General features: G+C 57.6%; 1 protein-coding gene across 1 annotated transcript; it reads right to left on the reverse strand.

The window, feature by feature from the left end:
* Positions 1 to 456: 456 nt before the first annotated feature.
* PNP (purine nucleoside phosphorylase) lies at positions 457 to 16,906 on the reverse strand. The gene is made up of 6 exons (XM_054389843.1): positions 16,884 to 16,906; positions 8,673 to 8,842; positions 6,084 to 6,187; positions 3,312 to 3,487; positions 1,117 to 1,307; positions 457 to 674 (listed from the first exon to the last, which is right to left on the reverse strand). The coding sequence occupies exons 1-6, from the start codon at positions 16,904 to 16,906 to the stop codon at positions 457 to 459; spliced, it is 882 nt and encodes a 293-aa protein (XP_054245818.1).
* Between the last annotated feature and the right edge of the window lie 6,253 nt (positions 16,907 to 23,159).

A 23,159-nucleotide genomic window follows, 5' to 3' on the forward strand; every position in this document is an offset into this window, starting at 1 on the left:
AGAACCAGGAGGAGCTGCAGCTCATCAGGGGCTCCTTGCTACCATCTGCCAGCCCCAGAGCGCCAGTTTGGGCCACTGGCACCTAACAAGGGACTGACTCTGGCCAAAAGCCAAGGCAGAGCCCTGAAAGACAGGTACAAAGCTCAACATTCCCCAGGAGGGTGGTGAGAGACTGGCAGAGGTTGCCCAGGGAGGTGGTGGAAGCCTCATCCCTGGAGGTTTCTGCAGCCAGGCTGGATGTGGCTGTGAGCAAGCTGCTGTGGTGTGAGGTGTCCCTGCCCATGGCAGGGGGGTTGGCACTGCCTGAGCCTTGAGGCCCTTCCCAGCCCTGACAGCTCTGCGATTCGATGAACTCTATTCAGAAGGAGGAGAGCAGGCTGAGGAGGGGGGGGGGGGATGGTCTCCTCCAGCAGCCACTGGGGGGGTGCCAGGGTGGCAGTGTGCAGGGGCTGGAGGTCAGGGGGAGGCTGTGTGCTCCTGCAGCTTGCCCAGGAGGTGAGTGAGCAGCCTCTGCAGCTCTTCAGCCCTCACCACCGAGATGCGCAGCACTTCCTCGTGGTTGGCCTTCTCCTGGCTGCTGTAGCTCAGCACCACCTTGTTGGTGATGAGGGAGAGCCCCAGCACCCGCAGCCCGCAGTGCCTGGCCACCATCACCTCTGGCACGGTGCTCATGCCTGTGGGAGCAGAGCCAAGGGTCAGGCAGGAGGCAGGATTTAGCCCCGGACAGGACCTTCCCTTTCAGTGCACTCCCTTGTGGCCCTGCTGGATCTCTGTGCCCTGCTGGATCCCTTGTGCCCTGCTGGATCTGTGCTCTGGTGGATCCCTTGTGCCCTGCTGGATCCCTTGTGCCCTCTTGGATCTGTGCTCTGCTGGATCTGTGCTCTGCTGGATCCCTGTGCCCTGTTGGATGCCTTGTGACCTCTTGGATCTGTGTCCTGTTGGATCCCTGTGCCCTGCTGGTTCTGTGTGCCCTGTGTGCCCCAGGTGCCCTCCTGGTTCTGTGTGCCCTGTGTGCCCCAGGTGCCCTCCTGGTTCTGTGTGCCCTGTGTGCCCCAGGTGCCCTCCTGGTTCTGTGTGCCCTGCGTGCCCAGGTGCCAGCCTGCCAGCCCAGCTCACCCACGGCGTCGGCTCCCAGCGCCTGCAGCAGGCGGCACTCAGCGATGGTCTCGTAGCAGGGCCCTGGCAGCAGGCAGTAGACTCCTTCCCGGGTAAAGCTCTGGAAGCCCAGCTCCTGGGCACTCTCCCGTGCCAGGCCCAGCAGCTCTTGGTCATAGGCATCTGACATGCAGGGAAACCTGGCACCAAACCTGCAGGGCAGGGAAGGGCAGAGCCCTGCTGAGAGCTGCTGCTGCTGCCTTCCCTGGCACCAGAGCTCAGGGGGAGAAAAGGGAAAGGTGAAGAGCAGAGCTGCCAGGGATGCAGTCCCTTCATGCCCACCCCTGCCAGGGATGCAGTCCATTCATGCCCACCTGAAGAACCTCCCCTGTGGGGCCAGGCTGGGAGAGTTGGGGCTGTGCAGCCTGGAGAGGAGAAGGCTCCAGGGAGAGCTCAGAGCAACCTTCCAGCACCTGAAGGGGCTCCAGGAGAGCTGGGGAGGGACTTGGGCCAAGGGCTGGCAGTGCCAGGATGAGGGAGAATGGCTTGGAGCTGGGAGAGGGGAGACTGAGAGTGGAGAGGAGGAAGAAATTGTTGTCAGTGAGGGTGGGGAGACACTGGCACAGGTTGCCCAGTGGCTGCCCCCTGCCTGGAGGTGTTCAGGACCAGGCTGGATGAGGCCCTGAGCAAGCTGTGCTGGTGGGAGGTGTCCCTGCCCATGGCAGGGGCTTGGAGCTGGATGAGCTTTGAGGTCCCTTCCATCCCACCCATGCCATGGATCCATGAACCCATGAGGGGAGCAAGTCCCTCACTTAGCCTGTCAAGGCTCCTGCTTGTGTACAGAATGGTCTGGGCTTGGAAGGAGCTTCTGGAGAGCATCCAGCCCAACCTGTCTGGCCAGAGCAGGCTCCCCCAGAGAAGGCTGCAGTTATTCCTTCTTCCAGCTGGCTGCTTGGAGCAGGAGGCAGCCTGTGTTTAAAGACCCTGAAGAGTCCACAGACAACCCCCAGCCTTCCCCAGCTGCCCTCAGGGACCTTGAAGTCATCTAATCCAACCTCCTGCTCAAGCAGCTCTATGCCTGGTGGCAACTGCAGCCCAGGGGTGAGGATCCAAGACCCTCTGTGTGCACTGCCCATAGGTTAAAATCCTGCTACACAGCTGCTGTAGGAGAGCTCAGCTCCCAGCTCTACAAGCAGCAGTCGAGCTGGAAGATTCCCAAGGGGCTGCCAAGAAAGCCACCTCATCAGGCTGAGGCCTGCAGTGAAGAGATGATGTTAACAGAGTGCTCTGGTCCAGAGAGTGCATTTGCTGAGAGCAGCCCTGAGGAGAAGGACTTGAGGGGTGCTGGGGGTGCGAAGCTGGAGATCAGTTGGCACCGAGCACTGCCAGCCCAGCCCCAGCCTGTCCTGTGCTGATCCCCAGCAGTGTGGGCAGCAGGGGCAGGGAGGGGATTCTGCCCCTCTGCTGTGCTCTGCTGAGACTCCCCCTGCAGTGCTGGGGCAGCTCTGGAGCCCTCAGCACAGACAGGGACCTGGTGGAGAAGGGACAGAGGAGGCCACAGCAGTGCTGGCAGGGCTGGAAGCACTCTGCTGTGAGGCCAGGATGAGGGAGTTGGGCTTGGGCAGCCTGGAGAGGGCTCCAGGGAGACCTTCTGGTGGCCTTGCAGTGCTGGAAGAGGCTCTAAGAAAGCTCTGGACAGACTTTGGAGCAGGGTCTGTTGTGCCAGGCCAAGGGGGGATGGTCTGAACTGAAAGAGGGAGATGGAGAGTGGAGAGAAGGGAGAAATGTTTGACCCTGAGGGTGGGGAGAGCCTGGCCCAGGCTGCCCAGAGAGGTGGGAGCTGCCCCCTGGCTGGCACCACTGCAGGGTAGGTTGTTTGGAGCTGTGAGCAACCTGCTCTGGCTGGGGATGTCCCTGCTGAGTGCAGGGGGGTTGGGCTGGATGAGCTTCAAAGGTCCCTTCCCAACCAGTCCACTCCCTGATCCCCTACCCTCGGGGTGGTTTTGGCAGACAGGATCTATCTTTGCTCTGCTAGCAGCTCCCTGCCTGTCCTCTGCTCTAGCAGCTCCATCACACCAGACAAGGCTGTGGTGCCTGGAACCAAGCTCTGGCTCTCAGCAGGTATCTCCCAGCAGACAGGAGTGGCAGTGCTGTGGCTGGAGGGGGTGGGGGAGAAGGAAGGAGCTATTGGCAACGTGGAGCTGATGTCCTCTTACCTCTCATCGTTTGGGCCCCGCAGAGGATTGTGCCCTGCCACCCCAAACAGGCTGATGTGGTCTCTGATGAACATGATGTCCCCCACTTGGAAGTGAGGGTTCAGTCCCCCAGCAGCATTGGTGACAATCAAGTTCTCCACTCCCAGGAGAAAGAAGACCCTGATGGGAAAGGTGACCTGCAAGAAGCCAAGGCACAGGTGCAATGAGGATTGCAGCTCCTCACCAGCTTGGCTGATGCAGAGCAAGGTCTGTGGGAGCCTGCAAGGAGACACAGCAACATCTCTCCAGTTTTTAAACACCCTCCTCCCCACTCCCCCCCCTTGAAACACAAATAATTGAAACATATTAAACCTTGATCTTGAAATAAAGAGAATCAAAACTCCAGCCCACATTTCCTACAGGTCCACTAAGGGCAAATAAAGGCAGGAGAAAAAGAAGAATCACAGAATTGTGAGGGTTGGAAGGGAGCTCAAGGCTCATCCAGCTCCAACCCCCTGCCATGGGCAGGGACACCTCACACCACAGCAGGTTGCTCACAGCCACCTCCAGCCTGGCTGCAAAAACCTCCAGGCAGGAGGCTTCCACCACCTCCCTGGGCAACCTCTGCCAGGCTCTCACCACCCTCCTGGGCAAGAATTTCTTCCTAACATCCAACCTGAATCTCCCCACTTCTAGTCTTGCTCCATCCCCCCCAGTCCTATCACTCCCTCACACTCTCCAAAGTCCCTCCCCAGCTTTCTTGGAGCTCCCTTCAGATCCTGCAAGGCCACCAGAAGGTCTCCTGGGAGCCTTCTCCTCTCCATCCTGCACTACCCCAACTCTCTCAGGCTGTCCTCAGAGCAGAGCAGCTCCAGCCCTCTGCTCCTCCTCCTGGCCCTTCTCTGGACACCTTCCAGCCCCTCCAGATCCTTCCTGGAACAGAGGCTCCAGCACTGGACACAGAGCTCCAGGTGTGGTCTCAGCAGAGTGAAGTAGAACCTCCCCTGTGGGGCCAGGCTGGGAGAGTTGGGGCTGTGCAGCCTGCAGAAGAGAAGGCTGCAGGGAGAGCTGAGAGCTGCAGCTGAAGCTCTGCAGGGGAGCTGCAGGCAGGCTGGGGAGGGACTGTTCAGAAGGGGCTGTGGGGATAGGCCCAGGGGCGATGGTTTGGAAGTGGAGCAGGGCAGAGTTAGGTTGGAGCTCAGGAGGAAGTTGTGCCCAGGGAGGCTGGGCAGACACTGGCACAGGTTGCCCAGGGAGGTGCTGGAGGCTCCATCCCTGGAGCCATTCAAGCTCAGCCTGGCTGTGTCCCTGGGCAGCCTGCTCCAGCTGGAGCTGTCCCTGCTGCCTGCAGGGGGTTGGGCAGGATGCCCTTGGAGGGTCCCTTCCAAGGCCAAAGCAATCTGGGACTGCTCAGCCTGGAGAAGAGAAAGCTTCAGGAAGACCTTAGAGCTGCAGTTCAGTATCTGCAGGGGACCTGCAGGAAGCCTGGGGAGGGCCTGTTCAGAAGGGCCTCTGAGCAACCTGATCTGGTTGGGGGATTGCAGAACCTCCCCTGTGGGGCCAGGCTGGGAGAGTTGGGGCTGTGCAGCCTGAGGAAGAGAAGGTTCCAAGGAGACCTCAGAGCAGCCTTCCAGGACCTGAAGGGGCTCCAGGAGAGCTGGGGAGGGACTTTGGACAAGGGCTGGCAGTGCCAGGATGAGGGACAGTGGGTTTGAGCTGGGAAAGGGGAGACTGAGAGTGGAGATGAGGAAGAAATTGTTGTCAGTGAGGGTGGGGAGACACTGGCACAGGTTGCCCAGTGGCTGCCCCCTGCCTGGAGGTGTTCCAGGCCAGGCTGGATGAGGCCTTGAGCAAGCTGTGCTGGTGGGAGTTGTCCCTGCCCATGGCAGAAGGTTGGATGATCTTTGAGGTCCCTTCCACCCCAGCCCATTCTACACCTCTAGGAATCTATTCTCCAAGCAAGAGCAACCTGCAGGGCAGGAGCAGCTCCCGGCAGCAGCTCCCCTCCCGCAGGCAGTGCTGCAGCTGTGCCCAGAGCTGCCCTGGCTGCAGGGCAGGCAGGCAGGGGGACGGACGGGCAGGGGGACAGGCGGGCGGGCAGGCAGGGGGACGGAAGGGCAGGCAGGCAGGGGGATGGGCGGGCGGGCAGGGGGATGGACGGGCAGGCAGGCAGGGGGACGGGCGGGCAGGCAGGCAGGGGGACGGGCATGGGGACGGTCGGGCGGGCAGGCAGGGGGACGGGCATGGGGACGGTCGGGCGGGCAGGCAGGGGGACGGGCATGGGGACGGGCGGGCGGGCAGGCAGGGGGACGGGCATGGGGACGGACGGGCGGGCAGGCAGGGGGAGGGGCATGGGGACGGTCGGGCGGGCAGGCAGGGGGACGGGCATGGGGACGGGCGGGCGGGCAGGCAGGGGGACGGACGGGCGGGCAGGCAGGCGGACGGGATGGGACGGGCGGGCAGGCAGGCAGGGGGATGGACGGGCGGGCAGGGGGACGGACGGGCGGGCAGGCAGGCAGGGGGACGGACGGGCGGGCAGGCAGGCAGGGGGACGGACGGGCGGGCAGGGGGACGGGCGGGCGGGCAGGCAGGGGGACGGGCGGGCGGGCAGGCAGTGGGACGGAGGGGCAGGCAGGCAGGCAGGGGGACGGGCGGGCAGGGGGACAGGCGGGCGGGCAGGCAGACAGGGGGACGGACGGGCGGGCAGGCAGACAGGGGGACGGACGGGCGGGTGGGCAGGGGGACGGACGGGCGGGCAGGCAGGCGGGCGGGCAGGCAGACAGGGGGACTCACCGTGCTGGCTGCGTGCCCCTCGTAGCCGTGGAAGCGTCCCTGCATGCACACACAGGCCTGGCCCTTCAGCTCCCCAAACAGCAGCCTGCCAGCGTGCCCTGCCACTGGGAGGGAACACAGCAGAGCTTCAGTGACAGCAGCCACGGCCTCAGGCGCCAGGGGACACACACCCTGGTGAAGCACGGAAGCATGGAATGATACAGTCATGGAATCACAGAGTCGTGGAATGATAGAATCATGGAATGATAAAATCATAGAATCATGGAAATCATAGAATTGTGGAATCATGGAATGATAGAATCATGGAAGCATAGAATCATGAATCATAGAATCATGGAATCATGGAATTATGGAGCCATAGAATCATGGAATCATGGAATGATAGAATCATAGAATCATGGAAATCATAGAATTGTGCAACCATGGAATCACAGAATTATGGAACCATGGAATCATGGAATCGTAGAATTATGGAACCATGGAATCATACAATCATGGAATCATAGAATTATGGAGCCATAGAATCATGGAATAATGGAATCATGGAATCGTGGAACCATGGAATCACAAAATCATAGAATTATGGAGCCATAGAATCAGGGAATCATAGAATCATAGAACTATGGAACTATGGAATCATAGAATCATGGAATCACATAATTATAGAACCATGGAATCATACAATCATGGAATTACAGAATCATAGAATCATGGGATTATAGAATCATAGAACCATGGAATCATGGAACCATGGAGTCACAAAATCATAGAGTTATAGAATCATAGAGTCATGGGATGACAGAATCATAGAATTATGGAATTATGGAATCATAGAATCATGGAATCATAGAATTATATAATCACAGAATCGTGGATTCATGAAATTATAGAATCATGGAATTACAGAATCATAGAATCATGGGATTATAGAATCATAGGATGATATTATTATAGAATCATGGAATCATAGGATCATGGAATCATAGAATAATGGAGTTACAGAATCATGGAATCATGGAATGATACAATCATAGGATCATAGAATCATGAAATCACAGAATCATAGAGTTACAGAATCATAGAATTATAGAATCATGGAATCATAGAATCATAGATTCATAGAATCACAGAATTATAGAATCACTGGAATCATGGAATCACAGAATGGTCTGGGTTGGAAGGCACCTCCAAAGCTCATCCAGTCCAACCCCCCTGCACTCAGCAGGGACACCCCCAACTGGATCAGGTTGCCCAGAGCCTTGTCTGGCCTCACCTTGAATATGTACAGGGATGGAGCCTCAGCCACCTCCCTGGGCAACCTGTTCCAGTGTTCCACCACCCCCATAGTGAAGAACTTGTTCCTCACATCCAATCTCAACCTGCCCTGCTCTAATTTCAAGCCATTGTCCCTGGTCCTGACCCTGCAGGCCATTGCAAACAGTCTCTCTGCAGCCTTCCTGTAGCCCCCTTCAGGTCCTGGCAGGCAGCTCTGAGGTCTCCCTGGAGCCTTCTCTTCTCCAGGCTGAACACCCCCAGCTCCCTCAGCCTGTCCTCACAGCAGAGCTGCTCCAACCCCCTGAGCATTTTCATGACCTCCTCTGGCCCTCTCCATCAGCTCCATGTCCTTCCTGTACTGAGGGCTCCAGCCCTGCACACAGCACTGCAGGTGAGGTCTCAGCAGAGCAGAGCAAAGAGGCAGAATCACCTCTCTGGCAATGCTGCTTTGGATGCAGCCCAGGCTGTGCTTTGCCTTCTGTGCTGCCAGCTCCCCCTGCCTGCTCCTGTCCAGCTTCTCATCCCTCAGCACCCCCAAGTCCTTTTCCTCAGGGCTGCTTTCCAACAGCTCCTCCCCCAGCCTGTACTGACAGTGAGGATTGTTCTGGCCCAGGTGCAGAACCCTGCACTTGCTCTTGTTGAGCCTCATGAGGTTCACCTGGGTCACCTCTCCAGCCTGTCCAGGTCCCTCTGGATGCCATCCTGTCCCTCTGCTGTATGGACAGCACCACACAGCTTGGTGTCATCTGCAAACTTGCTGCTGGTGCATTCAATCTCACTCTCTCTGTCATTAATGAAAATATTAACCAGCACAGGTCCCAGTACAGACCCCTGAGGGTAACCCCCCCTTGTCACTGCTCTCCATCTGGACTCCAAGCCATTAAGCCCCAGAAGTGCTTCATAGAATCATGCACTGGTGAGGAAAATGAGCCAGGGCTCTCCTAGGCTCTCACCCATCAGCACCCCCAAATCCTTTTCCTCAGGGCTGCTTTCCAACACCTCCACCCCCAGCCTGTGAGGCTTGGGGCTATGGTTTAGGAGAGAACGTCATAGTGCAGGGTCAGTGGTTGGACGTGATGATCCCAGGGGGCTTTTCCAACCTGAATGATTCTGTGATTCTATGATTGTTCCAGCTTTGCACTCCTCTACCATTGCCATGTGCACACACAGCCTTTCCATGTGCACTTCCCCATCCTTGCCAATCCTTCCTGGGAGCAGTTCTCCTTCCACCCCTTTTTTGGAAGAGGTCAATCTGTCCCACTTCCAACCACCACCCTCAGTCCCAGCTCTGCAGGGTGCTGGGCTAGTGCCAACCTGTGCTGCGTGGGAAGTGGGGGATGTCCTCATAATGGAAGACTGTCTTGTTCTCCAGGGCATCTGCCAGGCCTCCCAGGCCAGAGCCACAGATGATGGCAGTCCTCGGGCGCTGGGCAGTTCGGGCACGCAACCAATCTGCTGTTTCCTTACACGCCTCATAGCTACACCTGCCAGAGAAAAGCAGGGCAGGGAGGATGTCAGACCCCCCCCCCCCTCCAAAAAAAAGAAGATCACAGCAGCACAGGACATGAGAGGTTGGAAGGGACCTCCAGAGATCAGCCAGCCCAACCCCCCTCCCCTGGCCAAAAGCGGGATCACACAGGGGAGTCTGCACAGGAATGCATCCAGGTGGGGTTTGAATATGTCCAGAGAAGGAGACTCCACAACCTCTCTGGGCAGCCTGCTCCAGGCCTCCAGCATCCTCACTGTAAAGAAGTTTGCCTGCACCCAGCTCTCAGGTGTCAGCAACCCCCTTCCTGTCCCCCAGTCACTGAACTTGCTGAGGGTGCACTCAATTCCCTCAGCCACAGGCTCACAGGATGTCAGGAGATGGAAGGGACCTCTGGAGAGTTTCCAGTCCAACCCCTGCCAGAGCAGGAGCAGAGAATGTAGCACAGGTCACACAGGAACACATCCAGCCAGGGCTGGAAAGGCTCCAGAGCAGGAGACTCCACAACCTCTCTGGGCAGCCTGCTCCAGGGCTCTGTCCCCCTCCCAGTGCAGAAGTTCCTCCTCCTGCTGAGGTGGAACCTCCTGTGCTGCAGTTTCCATCCATTGCCTCTTGTGCTATGCCAGGGCACAGTGAGCAGAGGCTGTCCCTGGCCCTTCCTTCCTGCCCCCCAGCCCTCAGCTCTGGATAGACATTGAGCAGATCCCTCTCAGCCTTCTCCTCTGCAGACTCAGCACCCCCAGGGCTCTCAGCCTCTCCTCCCCAGGCAGTGCTGCAGTCCCTTCAGCAGCCTTGGAGCCCTCCCTTGGACTCTCTCCAGCAGATCCCTGTCCCTCTGCAGCTGGGGAGCCCAGAGCTGGATGCAATATTCCAGCTGTGGCCTCCCCAGGGCAGAGCAGAGCAGAGGGGGAGGAGAACCTCCCTGGCCCTGCTGGCCACCCTCTGCTGAATGCCCCCCAGGACTCCCTTGGCCTTCTTGGCCCCCAGGGCACATTGCTGTGCCATGCAGAACTTGCTGCCCAGCAGCACTGCCAGCTCCTTCTCCTTGGGGCTGCTCTCCAGCAGATCCCCTCCCAACCTGTCCTGCTGCAGTTTCTTCTTCCTGCCCAGCTGCAGGACTCTGCTCTCCTCCTTGCTGAGCCTCCTTAGCTTCCTCTCTGCCCAGCTCTCAGTCTCTCCAAGCCTCTGAATGGCCTCACAGCCTTCAGGTGTCTCAGCCAAGCCTCCCAGCTTGGTATCTTCAGCAAACTTGCTGAGCAGCCTGTCTGTCTGTCTGTCCCCCCCTCAATGGCATTGATGAAGATGTTGGACATGCCCAGCCCCAGCACTGCTCCCTGGGGGACTCCACTGGTCACAGGCCTCTGAGTTGACTCTGTGCCACCAACCCCAACCCTCTGAGCTCTGCTGTGCAGCCAGTTAGCAATCCACCTCATGGACCAACCACCCATGGTGCATTTCTTGAGCTGTTCTATGAGGATGTTATGGAGACAGCATCAAAAGCCTTAAAAAAGCATCAAAAGCCTTATGCCTGTAAAGCATAAAAATCCTGAAAAGGTGCCAAAACCAGAGAGAAAAATGTCATTAAACCCCAAACAATAAGAGCTTCAGGGCTGTTATTGAAGGCATTTCACTTCTGAGCTCAGATGTCCTACCCCTGGCCAGAGGCAAAAGGTTTGAATCCTCTCTGCCAATTTCATTCTCCCAGAGGAAGGATGGCTAATGAGAGGTAGATCAGAGGCATGTCACAAAGCATCACCACTCCTGCTCCTGATGGGCTCTGGGCTCTCCTGAGCTACCAAGGGCAATGCAAAAGCACAGGCAGCCTGAGAGCCTGCAGCCTGCCTCTGCACAGAGATGGCCAACAGGCTGGAGAAGTCCAAGGGCACCTGGACAGACCAGGCTGCTCCAACCTGGCTTTGAACACTTCTAGGCTTGAAGCCTTCAAAACTTCTCTGGGCAGCCTGTGCCAGTGCCTCACCACCCTCCTGGGCAAGAACTTCCACCTATGTCTCATCTCAATCCAGTTTCTGCCAGTCTGAAGCCATCACCTCTCGTCCTGTCACTCCATGTCAAAGTCTCTCCCCAGCTCTCCCCTTTCAGCTACTGGAAGGTAGCTCTAAGGTCTCCCTGGAGCCTTCTCCAGGCTGACCAAGCCCAACTCTCTCAGCCTGGCCTCACAGCAGAGCCCTTCCAACCCTACCAGCATTGCTGTGGCCTCCTCTGGCCCTGCTCCAACAGGTCCCTGTCTGTGCTGAGGACTCCAGAGCTGCCCCAGCACTTCAGCAGAGCACAGCAGAGGGGCAGAATCCCCTCCCTGCTCCTGCTGCCCACACTGCTGGGGCTCAGCCCAGGGCTCCAGTGGAAGGATGGCTAATGAGAGCTTGATCAGAGGCATGTCACAAAGCATCACCACTCCTGCTCCTGATGGGCTCTGGGCTCTCCTGAGCTACCAAGGGCAATGAAAAGCACAGGCAGCCTGAGAGCCTGCAGCCTGCCTCTGCACAGAGGTGGTCAACAGGCTGGAGAGGTCCAAGGGCACCTGGATGGTGCAATAGTTAGGCTGAAGTCCATGGGCATGGATGGGTAAAGGAACTGACTTTGTCCTCTGCAATAGTTAGGCTGAAGTCCATGGCCATGGATGGGTAAAGGAATAGACTTTGTCCTCTGCAATAGTCAGGCTGAATTCCATGGGCATGGATGGATGAAGGGAGAGAGTTTGTCCTCTGCAGTAGTTAGACTGCTGGGACATGGGCACCACATAAGGAGCTGAAGAACCCAGGCTTTGGAAGGCTTGAGTGCCAGCAGCTTCCTCCTGGGGCTGCCACCACATTGCAGGCATCCATCTGCTCCACACCCTGAGGTTTCATCTGCTCCTACTAGGTGGGCAGAGGGGCACACCTGCAGTCTAGTCCTGGGCAAGAGGCCCAATGCCATCAGTCTGCATCAGAACACCACTTGCAGTGCTGGGGCAGCTCTGGAGCCCTCAGCACAGACAGGGACCTGTTGCAGCAGGGCCTGGGGAGGCCACAGCAGTGCTGGCAGGGCTGGAAGGGCTCTGCTGTGAGGCCAGGATGAGGGAGTTGGGCTTGGGCAGCCTGGAGAAGAGAAGGCTCCAGGGACACCTTCTGGTGGCCTTGCAGTGCTGGAAGAGGCTCTAAGAATGCTGGGGACAGAGTTTGGAGTAGGGTCTCTTGTGCCAGGCCAAGGGGGGATGGTTTGAAGTGAAAGAGGGAGATTGAGAGTGGAGAGAAGGGAGAAATGTTTGACACTGAGTGTGGGGAGAGCCTGGCCCAGGCTGCCCAGAGAGGTGGGAGATGCCCCAAGCCTGGCACCACTGCAGGGTAGGTTGTTTGGAGCTGTGAGCAACCTGCTCTGGCTGGGGATGTCCCTGCTGAGTGCAGGGGGGTTGGACTGGATGAGCTTTAAAGGTCCCTTCCCACCCAAATTGTTCCATGATTCTATTATACTTGGGGTGGTTATTGGGAGACTCAGGATCTTTGTGGCTGTGAGCAACCTGCTGGAGCTGGGGATGTCCCTGCTGGCTCCAGGGGGGATTGGGTTGGGAGAGCTTTAAAGGTCCCTTCCCACTCAAACTACTCCATGATTCTGTGACCCTATAAAACCAGAAATTAAAAGCAGGAACTTGGGGTCCTGGGCTGTTTGATTTCAGAGGGGAATTGCTCAAACAGCTTGGCCAAACAAAATGCCTCAGCCAGCTCTGAACTGAGCTGCAGGAAGCTGGGGGGTGGGAGGAGGTGACCTTGGACTGCCTGCTGCCTACCTGCAGGACACCACAGGGCTTCAATTTTCAGTCCTGTCAGTCCTGTAGCCATCAGATGCCTGATGAAACAGTCAGGAGCAGAGCAAGCTCCTAATGCAGTCTCCAATAAGATAATGAAGGCATCTTCTGAACGTCAATATCTGTGCTGAGAGCATTTTCTTGGCAGCAGCTCAGTGCTGAGCAGAGTTAAGGACTGCCTGGGGGAGGTCATGGAGCAACCAACACAGCTAGAGGAGGTGAGGTCATAGATTCATGGAATGGGTTGGGTTGGAAGGGACCTCAAAGCTCAGCCAGTGCCAACCCCCTGCCATGTGCAGGGACACCTCCCACCAGCACAGCTTGCTCATAGGCCTCATCCAGCCTGACCTGGAACACCCCCAGGGAGGAGGCAACCACAGCCTCCCTGGGCAGCCTGTGCCAGAGTCTCACCTTCCTCGTACTGAAGAACTTCTTCCTCAGCTCCACTCTAACCCTGCTCTGCCTCACCTTCAATCCATTCCCCCTGGTCCTGTCTCTAGACAACCTCAGCAAAAGTCCCACTGCAGCCTTCCTGGAGCCCCTGCAGATACTGAAATGCTGCTCTGAGGTCTCCCTGGAGCCTTCTCTGCTCCAGGCACAACAGCCCCAACTCTCCCAGCCTCTCCCCACACAGGAGAGGATCTCCAGCACTGTGATCTCTGTGGCCTTCTCTGGACCCTCTCCAGCAGCTCCAGGTCCTTCTTGTGCTGGGGGCCCCAGACATTGACACAGCACTGCAGGTGAGGTCTCATCTGCCCCTGGGCAAGCTGCTGTGGGTGCCCTGCTTTAGCAGGAGGGTTGGACTGGACGATCCCCAGAGGTCCCTTCTGACCCCCGGCACACTGGGATTCTGGGATTCCCAACTGTCCAGCTCCTGCTCAAAGTCCTCTCCACCACCTGACCACCAAAGCTCTGCTCCTAGTTCATAGAATCACAGAACTGTCAGGGCTGGGAGGAAGCTCAAGGCTCAGCCAGTCCCAACCCCCCTGCCATGGGCAGGGACACCTCACACCACAGCAGGTTGCTCACAGCCACCTCCAGCCTGGCTGCAAAAACCTCCAGGCAGGAGGCTTCCACCACCTCCCTGGGCAACCTCTGCCAGGCTCTCACCACCCTCCTGGGCAAGAATTTCTTCCTCACATCCAATCTCAATCTCCCCACTTCTACTTTTGCTCCATCCCCCCCACTCCTATCACTCCCTGACACCCTCCAAAGTCCCTCCCCAGCTTTCTTGGAGCCCCCTTCAGATCCTGCAAGGCCACCAGAAGGTCTCCTGGGAGCCTTCTCTTCTCCAGCCTGCACAATCCCAACTCTCTCAGGCTGTCTCCATAGGAGAGGTAAATTCCAAGCTGTGAGGTCAGAGCTGCCCCAGGATGTCATTACTCCCACGTCCAACCATTAAGGCAGAGTCATTTAGCTGAAACACTTCTCAAAAGCAAAGCTTGGGAATGAGGAAGGATTTGTTTACCAGCAGATGTTTTCCAAGTGTGCCACCAGCTCCTGGAAGAAGCAGAAGCTCTGAAAGCTGACCTGAATGGAGCTGACATTTGACTGACTGCATTATCCCTTGCTCCCAGGGAGAAAAAACCAACAACCAAACCCCAAGCTTTAAGTGTGCTTTACATACATTAGTGAATGATGTCCCCCAACATCCCTGTTGGGTAACTGTAATCCTTCTGCAGAGCTTGAAGGCAGCCAAGAGACTCTGAGTGTAATTCCCAAGCTTTTGAAGTACCTGTGGCAGGCTTCAGCAAAGAACCAGGTCACCAGGATCCCCTGGATCACAGAATCATGGAACTGTAGCATGCTAGGGCTTGGAAGGGACCTCCAGAGATTCATGGAATGGGTTGGGTTGGAAGGGACCTTAGAGATCAGCCAGTTCCAACCCCCTGCCAACCCCAGAGGGACACCTCCCACCAGCCCAGGTTGCTCAAGGCCTCATCCAGCCTGGCCTTGAACATCTGCCTCCAACCCCCTGCCAAAGCAAAGGAACACATCCAGGGGAAGGGTTGGAAGCTCTCCAGAGGAGACTCCACAGACTCTCTGGGCAGCCTGCTCCAGGGCTCCAGCAGCCTCACACCAAACAAATTTCTCCTCTTGGAAAGATCTCCAGGCTCATCACACAAAGGCTGTGACCTAATCCCCCTGCCAGAGCAGGGTCACCGAGGGCAGGGCACACAGGAACACATCCAGGGGGATTTGGAAGCTCTCCAGGGAAGGAGACTCCACAACCTCCCTGGGCAGCCTGCTCCAGGCCTCCAGCACCCTCACACCAAACAACTTTCTCCTCCTGTTGAGGTGGAACCTCCTGGGTTCCAGTTTGTGTCCATTGCCCCTTGGCCTGTCCTGGGTATCCCTGACAAGGGCCTGGTTGCATCCTCCTGACCCCCACCCCTCAAATATTGATGGACATTGATCAGGTCCCCTCTCATCCTTCTCCTCTCCAGACTAAGCAGCCCCCAGGCCTCTCTCAGCCTTTCCTCCTAAGAGAGATGCTCCAGTCCCTTAACCATCCTTGTAGCTCTCCACTGAACTCTCTCCAGCAGTTCCCTGTCCCTCTGGAACTGGGGGAGCCCAGAACTGGACACAATATTCCAGATGTGGCCTCACCAGGGCAGAGCAGAGGGAGAGAAGGACTTCCTTTGACCTGCTGGCCACAATCTTCTGAATGCCCCTGAGTACTCCATTGGCCTTCCTGGCCACCAGGGCACATTGCTGCCCCATGGAGAGCTCTGGGCCCCCTTTTTTCCCCAGTCTGTTTTGCAGAGGTGCCTGCTCCTTTGCAGGACAGCATTAAACCATGGCTGTTGTTCCTGGACATACCCAGAAGTTGTAGAGCTGTGGGATGGGTCCCATCCGGTGCCTGCTGAAGTCATTGGAGCTCTGGAGCTGTGCTGAGCTTGAGGGAATTTCCTTCCCCCTCCCTTCAGAGGCAAAAGTGGTGTTAAAAATCTTTCCTGTCCAAAGAAGTGCCAGCTCCAGGGCTCCTCACCTGAGAGCAGCCTCTGGGTGCAGGCTGAGGCTTAGCAGAGCTCTCTGCATCCCAGATCCTGGGCCACATCAGAGCTGTCCCCAGTTCTGAAGGCACAGTGATGTCACAACTAACCTTCAGCACCCTGCCTGCAACCTTGGGATGCAGAGCATCGAAGAGGACCAGCAGGCACAGGGAACTCCTGACCACGAAGGGAGACACCTGCTCTGCAGGGGTGGAGAGAAGGGACTCTGACCTCTGGGTCCCCAGATGCAATGTTCAGCCTGGGACTGCAGGAGCCTGAGGTCTGAGCAAGCTTTTTGGAGAGCAGAATTGACACCCAGAGCAGGAAGTCCTCTGCAGCTACTTTGTCTCAGGCAATGCATACCTAATAATAGCGCTGGGGAGCTTCACCCTGGATTAAATCAGTGGCTCAGCTCAAACCACAATCCTCTTGATTGTGATTGCTGTCATCCACAGGAGACAGGCATCTCTTGCACAACACAGGGCTGTCACCCATGACACAGCTTTGGTGGCATGAAAAAAACAACAATACCAAAGAAAAACCCCACCCCACCCTCATCCTGCTTCCACGGGGTTAGCAAAGCCATGGGGGAAGCAGAGTTAGCCTCATAAACACCCAGAAGATGAGGAGGCTTCAGGAGGGCACAGCACAGTCTCTGCCTCTCCACACCTTGGCCTCTGCTTCCTCACACCTGGGTCTCTGCCTCCTCACACCTTGGCCTCTGCTTCCTCACTCCTTGGTTTCTGCCTCCTCACACCTGGGTCTCTGCCTCCCCACTCCTTGGTTTCTGCCTCCTCAGACCTTGGTCTCTGCCTCTCCACACCTGAGTCTCGGCCTCTTTATTCTATGGTCTCTGCCTCCTCACACCTGGGTCTCTGCTTCTCCACACCTTGACCTCTGCCTCTCCACACCTCGACCTCTGCCTCTCCACATCTTGACCTCTGCCTCTCCACACCTCGACCTCTGCCTCTCCACACCTCGACCTCTGCCTCTCCACACCTTGGTCCCTGCCTCTTCTGGCTCCAAACCTCTCCCACGGTGCCCTGCCTGTTGCCATATTTCCTTATACCAGGTGGCCACAAGACAGTTGTTGTTTTTTTTTTTTTTTCACTTCAGAGCAGCCCTTGTCTGGCATTTATTGAGCACCCAGGAAGGAAGAGGAAGGAAAGAGGAGAAGCAAGTGAGGCAGAGCGAGGGAATCCGGCCAGCCCCTTCCAGCTGGGATGTCTGTGCATCCCCCTTACCTGTCTTCCTCAGCATAGGCCATCCTCCTCCTCCTCCTCCTCCTCCTCTCTGCTTAACCCAAAGAAGGGGATGGTTGCAGGCAATGGAGCCGCACGGGTTTTTGTGAGCCCAGGCCCAGTGAACCTGCGAGAATCTGCTGCTGGCTCTGGCAGTGAGTCAGGGAGGTGTGTCCCGGCCTCCCGCCGAGCATCTCTAATGCCCCGGGTAGGAGGGGCATGGGAGGACACCAGCAGCTTTTCTGCTCTCAGCCCCGTGCCACACATGCTCCGGAAAGCTCCCGGGCACCGCGCACACTTTGTCATGCAGATGAGGCGAACCTTCACCCGCACAGCTCTGCTGCAGCTGACGGCAGAGCTGGCCGCATGTGCACGGCTCCGACGTCAGCTGGGAAGCAGCCAGCAGCTGCAGGCACCTGCCCCTCTGCGATCCCAGCCCCCTGCCATCCCAGCCCCTCTGCGATCCCAGCCCCCCTGCGATCCCAGCCCCCTGCGATCCCAGCCCCCCTGCGATCCCAGCCCCCTGCCATCCCAGCCCCTCTGCGATCCCAGCCCCTCTGCGATCCCAGCCCCCTGCGATCCCAGCCCCCCTGCGATCCCAGCTGCCTATGATCCCAACCCCATTGCAATCCCAGCCCCCCTGCGATCCCAGCCCCCCTGCGATCCCAGCTGCCTATGATCCCAACCCCATTGCAATCCCAGCCCCTCTGCGATCCCAGCCCCCCTGCGATCCCAGCTGCCTATGATCCCAACCCCATTGCAATCCCAGCCCCCCTGCGATCCCAGCCCCCTTGCAACCCCAGCCCCCTACGATTCCAGCCCCCCTGCGATTCCAGCCCCCTTGCAACCCCAGCCCCCCTGCGATCCCAGCCCCCTGCGATCCCAGCCCCCCTGCGATCCCAGCCCCCTGCGATCCCAGCCCCCCTGCGATCCCAGCCCCCTGCGATCCCAGCCCCTCTGCGATCCCAGCCCCATGCGATCCCAGCCCCTCTGCGATCCCAGCCCCCTGCGATCCCAGCCCCTCTGCGATCCCAGACCCCTGCGATCCCAGCCCCTCTGCGATCCCAGCCCCTCTGCGATCCCAGCCCCCTGCGATCCCAGCCCCCCTGCGATCCCAGCTGCCTATGATCCCAACCCCATTGCAATCCCAGCCCCCCCTGCGATCCCAGCCCCCTTGCAACCCCAGCCCCCTACGATCCCAGCCCCCCTGCGATTCCAGCCCCCTTGCAACCCCAGCCCCCCTGCGATCCCAGCCCCCTGCGATCCCAGCCCCCCTGCGATCCCAGCCCCCCTGCGATCCCAGCCCCCTACGATCCCAGCCCCCCTGCGATTCCAGCCCCCTTGCAACCCCAGCCCCCCTGCGATCCCAGCCCCCTGCGATCCCAGCCCCCCTGCGATCCCAGCCCCCCTGCGATCCCAGCCCCTCTGCGATCCCAGCCCCCCTGCGACCCCAGCCCCCCTGCAACCCCAGCTCCCTTGCAACCCCAGCCCCCTTGCAGTCCCAGCCCCGCTGCAACCCTGTCCCTCTGAAATCCCTGCCCCCTTGCAATCCTATTGTTCTGTCATCTTCCCATCTGTCCTCTTTCTCTTTCTCTTTTCACCATGTTCCCCTTTGTCCTGGTCTGAGCTAGACCAGACTAGTTCTGGTCAGTGCTGCCTGTTCCCAGCTCAGGCTCTGCTCATTGAGGCATTTTCTGCAGCTCAGGGCAGCTTTGCACAGCCAGAGGCTGCTGCTAGCAGGGAGAAGCTGATGGGAACAGCTCCTGCCAAGGGCTGGGCTGCAGGAGGGCTCTGCCTGAGACTTGCTCCTCTGCAGACCAAGGGCATTGCCACAGCTTGGGGCAGGATGTCAGAGGTGTCACCTGTGGGAAGGAGCAGACAGGACAGGGGACCCTCAACTGCCCACCAAGGGACTGCAGCCCATGGAGGGCATCTTCAGGAGCAAGCTGAGGGAGCACCAAGGTCGAGCCTCTTCTCCACTGGCTGGTGTCCCAGGAGGACTCTGCCTCTTCTGCCTTCCATCCTGATCCATGTGTTCCTGGATCCAGCTCCCAAATCCAGCTCCTGAGTCTGGTTCCTGTCCAGGCTGGGACTGTCCCAGTGCCTGCCACTGCATCAGTGGTGCCATCACTGCCAGCAGGGGTTGGCCTCCACATGGGGTTGTGTCTCTTTGTCTCTGTTTCATTGGATTGTTCTCATTCCCATCCCAGCTGCTTCAGTTCCTTTCCCACCCCAATCAGCTTCTCTCCTCTACTCCCTTTCTCTTCCCTGCGGGAAGCAGAGGGGCTCATGGAGAGCCTGTGGCACTCCTCTGGTGACCAGCCCAGCCCTGACCCTTGACACCTCTCCTTTTTCAGACATCTCCTTTTTCTCATTCTCTCTCTTTCTTGTCTTTCTGCCCCATGGCCATCTCTCTCTTTGCTGTACTTCCTCTTAACCCTCAGCATTGTTTTTCTCTCCACACCCCAGCAGGCTGACAGCAGAGGTGGCCTTGGGTAGATTGAACCACCTCAAACCTGTTCCAAAGAGGCCCTTCCTACATCAGCCAACACCCCAAAGGGTTCTGCAAAAGTCTCTGTCACCCCCAAGCAACACCTGCCTCAAACCAGGCTCTCAGAGCCACTTAACAGCTCCCTCAAGTCTCCTTCTGCCCTCTGGAAAGCCACACTCCTCCTTGCCAGCACTCAGGATTTGAGAGCCATCATTTGCTCCCAGTAAATTACATCAGAGAGCAAAGTTAAGACCTCAGTATTGACTTTCCAGGCAGTTCTTTGACATCAGCAGAGTTCTGATGCCCCCAGAAATGTTCCTTTGATTAGCCTGAATCTGATTACCTTCATTAATCTGATTCTTTTTTGGCAGAGGAGAAGAGATCAGACAGTCTGGGAGCTCTTCCCTTTTTCTTCTCATCTAAGACAATCTCCTCCTAGTTTAGATTTCCATGAAAAACAGGATTATGGATTAAAAAAACAACAACAAAACCCAAACTGGACCATTTTTGCCTGTCTTTCTGCAGAGGCTGTTATTTAACAGCACCAAAAAAGGAGTGGAGCTGGAACTTGTGAATGGGGCACTTGCTGCAGAAGTCCTAAACAAAGGCTTGGCCCTACTGGATGAAGTCAATTTGAGCTTTGAGAGCCTTTATGCCTCTAACAGAGCAGAGGAGAACAATGCTAAAGGATCTGCAGTGCCTGCAGAAGTAATTCCAGAGCAGATCTACAAAATTCAAGGGGTTCAATTAATTTAGGTTGTTGGGGTTTTTTTTAAGGCTGGAAGGCCACACCCACCAGGGGTAGGTGCTGGGACCAGTGGTGTTTAACATCTTTGTCAGTGACCTGGACACTGGGACTGAGGCACCCTGGTCAGGTCTGCAGGTGCCACCAAGCTGTGTGGTGCTGCTGACACACTGGGGGGAAGGATCCATCCAGAGGGACCTGGGCAGGCTGCAGAGCTGACCCAAGCCAAGCTCATGAAGTTTAACAAGGGCAAGGTCCTGCAGCTGGGGCAGGGCAGTGCCAAGCACAGAGCCAGGCTGGGGGAGGAGTGGCTGAGAGCAGCCTGCAGGAGAAGGCCTTGGGGGGGTCAGGGGGTGACAAAGTGCCCAGGAGCCAGCAGTGGTCCCTGGCAGCCCAGCAGGCAGCTGTGTGCTGAGCTGCATCCAGAGCAGGGAGAGCAGCAGCACAGGGAGGGGATTCTGCCCTCTGCTCTGCTCTGCTCAGAGCCCACCTGCAGCACTGCCTCCAGCTCTGGGGCCCCCAGCACAAGAAGGACCTGGAGCTGCTGGAGAGGCTCCAGAGGAGGCCACAGAGGTGAGCAGAGGCTGCAGAACCTCCCCTGTGGGGCCAGGCTGGGAGAGTTGGGGCTGTGCAGCCTGCAGAAGAGAAGGCTCCAGGGAGACCTCAGAGCAACCTTCCAGGACCTGAAGGGGCTCCAGGAGAGCTGGGGAGGGACTTGGGACAAGGGCTGGCAGTGCCAGGATGAGGGACAATGGCTTGGAGCTGGGAGAGGGGAGAGTGAGAGTGGAGAGGAGGAAGAAATTGTTGTCAGTGAGAGTGGGGAGACACTGGCACAGGTTGCCCAGGGAGGCTGTGGCTGCCCCCTGCCTGGAGGTGTTCCAGGCCAGGCTGGATGAGGCCTTGAGCAGGCTGTGCTGGTGGGAGGTGTCCCTGCCCATGGCAGGAGTGTTGGCACTGGATGATTTTGGAGGTCCCTTCCAACCCAACCCATTCCATGAGTGGGCTGCACAATGTTTAAGAGCAAGCACTGGCAGTCTCTCAGCCTTCCTGTCTGTGTCTGCAGCAAAGTGGATCTCAGATCCTGATCTGACTGACTCAGAGACCTTCCCAGTCCTGTTTCTGCAGGGAGCACACAGGCTGCCAGATAAGCATCACCTGCAATCACTCTGGAACAATGCCTTCCATCCCCCACAGTGCCTGCTATCTATAGAAGTGTTGGGAATTATTTTGCAAGCATTTCATCAAAACATTTATAATTAGGGCTGGAGGCAGAGCCTCCCACTTTTCCTGTGTGCTCACATTAGCACAGCATCACATCCCCCTGCTGCCCTCTCACATGGACTCACAGCACCCTGCTGGGAAAGAGAATGGAGCTGCAGACAGAGCCATGGTGGCCACACAGTGGAGACAACAGAAATCGACCTAGGGCAGGAGAAAGCAGCCCCCAGCATGGTCCCACAGGCACCACCTGCAATGCTGTGTCCAGTTCTGGGCTCTTCAGTTCAAGAGGGACAGGGAACTGCTGGAGAGCGTTCAAGGGAGGCTGTGAGGGTGAGGAACAGACTGGAACAGCTCTGCTGTGGAGAAAGGCTGAGAGCCCTGGAGGTGTTTAGTCTGGAGAGGAGAAGGCTGAGAGCCCTGGAGGTGTTTAGATTGGAGAGGAGAAGGCTGAGAGCCCTGGAGGTGTTCAGACTGGAGAGGAGAAGGCTGAGAGCCCTGGAGGGGTTTAGATTGGAGAGGAGAAGGCTGAGAGCCCTGGAGGGGTTTAGTCTGGAGGGGAGAAGGCTGAGAGCCCTGGAGGTGTTTAGATTGGAGAGGAGAAGGCTGAGAGCCCTGGAGGTGTTCAGACTGGAGAGGAGAAGGCTGAGAGCCCTGGAGGTGTTTAGATTGGAGAGGAGAAGGCTGAGAGCCCTGGAGGTGTTTAGATTGGAGAGGAGAAGGCTGAGAGCCCTGGAGGGGTTTAGTCTGGAGAGGAGAAGGCTGAGAGCCCTGGAGGGGTTTAGTCTGGAGGGGAGAAGGCTGAGAGCCCTGGAGGTGTTTAGTTTGGAGGGGAGAAGGCTGAGAGCCCTGGAGGTGTTTAGATTGGAGAGGAGAAGGCTGAGAGCCCTGGAGGTGTTTAGTTTGGAGGGGAGAAGGCTGAGAGCCCTGGAGGTGTTTAGATTGGAGAGGAGAAGGCTGAGAGCCCTGGAGGGGTTTAGATTGGAGAGGAGAAGGCTGAGAGCCCTGGAGGGGTTTAGATTGGAGAGGAGAAGGCTGAGAGCCCTGGAGGGGTTTAGTCTGGAGGGGAGAAGGCTGAGAGCCCTGGAGGGGTTTAGATTGGAGAGGAGAAGGCTGAGAGCCCTGGAGGTGTTTAGTCTGGAGAGGAGAAGGCTGAGAGCCCTGGAGGGGTTTAGTCTGGAGAGGAGAAGGCTGAGAGCCCTGGAGGGGTTTAGATTGGAGAGGAGAAGGCTGAGAGCCCTGGAGGGGTTTAGATTGGAGAGGAGAAGGCTGAGATCAATGTCTGTAAATATCTGAGGGGTGGGTGCCTGGATGAAGGTGCCAGGCTCTGTTTTGGGGGTGCCCAGGGATAAGCACAAGGACCAAGAGGGATAAGCACAGGGACCAAGAGAGATAAGCTGGAACCCAGGAGGTTCCACCTGAACAGGACGAGAAACTTGTTTGGTGTGAGGCTGCTGGAGGCCTGCAGCAGGCTGCCCAGGGGGGTTGTGGAGTCTCCTTCTTTGCAGAGCTTCCACCCCCCCTGGATGTGCTCCTGTGTGACCTGCCCTGGGTGCTGCTGCTCCAGCAGGGGGGTTGGGCTGGGTGATCTCCAGAGGTCCCTTCCAGCCCCTCTCATCCTGTGATTCAGTGATCCCCATGCCCTCATGAGTGCAGTGCTCATCTTTGAGCACTTTCCCTTTATTTCTTGTACTTGGCAAAGAAAAGACTGCCTCAGTGTCCTGAACTGGAAAAGGATAAAGCCAGGACAGGGATGAACCCTGGAGGGATTTTGGTTTTCTGTCAATCACCTGCAGTGCAGGTTCCACGTTTGTGTCTAAACTTC

The sequence above is a fragment of the Indicator indicator genome, chromosome 19, assembly GCF_027791375.1.
Source record: "Indicator indicator isolate 239-I01 chromosome 19, UM_Iind_1.1, whole genome shotgun sequence".
Classification (NCBI taxonomy): domain Eukaryota; kingdom Metazoa; phylum Chordata; class Aves; order Piciformes; family Indicatoridae; genus Indicator; species Indicator indicator.

Excerpts from the sequence above, each read along its gene's own strand:
- PNP (XM_054389843.1), bottom strand. The coding sequence starts at position 16,906 with ATGGCCTATGCTGAGGAAGACAG. Across the intron at positions 3,488-6,083 it reads AGGGGCACGCAGCCAGCACG|GTCACCTTTCCCATCAGGGT; the intron begins GTGAGTCCCCCT and ends GGCTTCTTGCAG. Across the intron at positions 1,308-3,311 it reads CGGGGCCCAAACGATGAGAG|GTTTGGTGCCAGGTTTCCCT; the intron begins GTAAGAGGACAT and ends CCTGCCCTGCAG.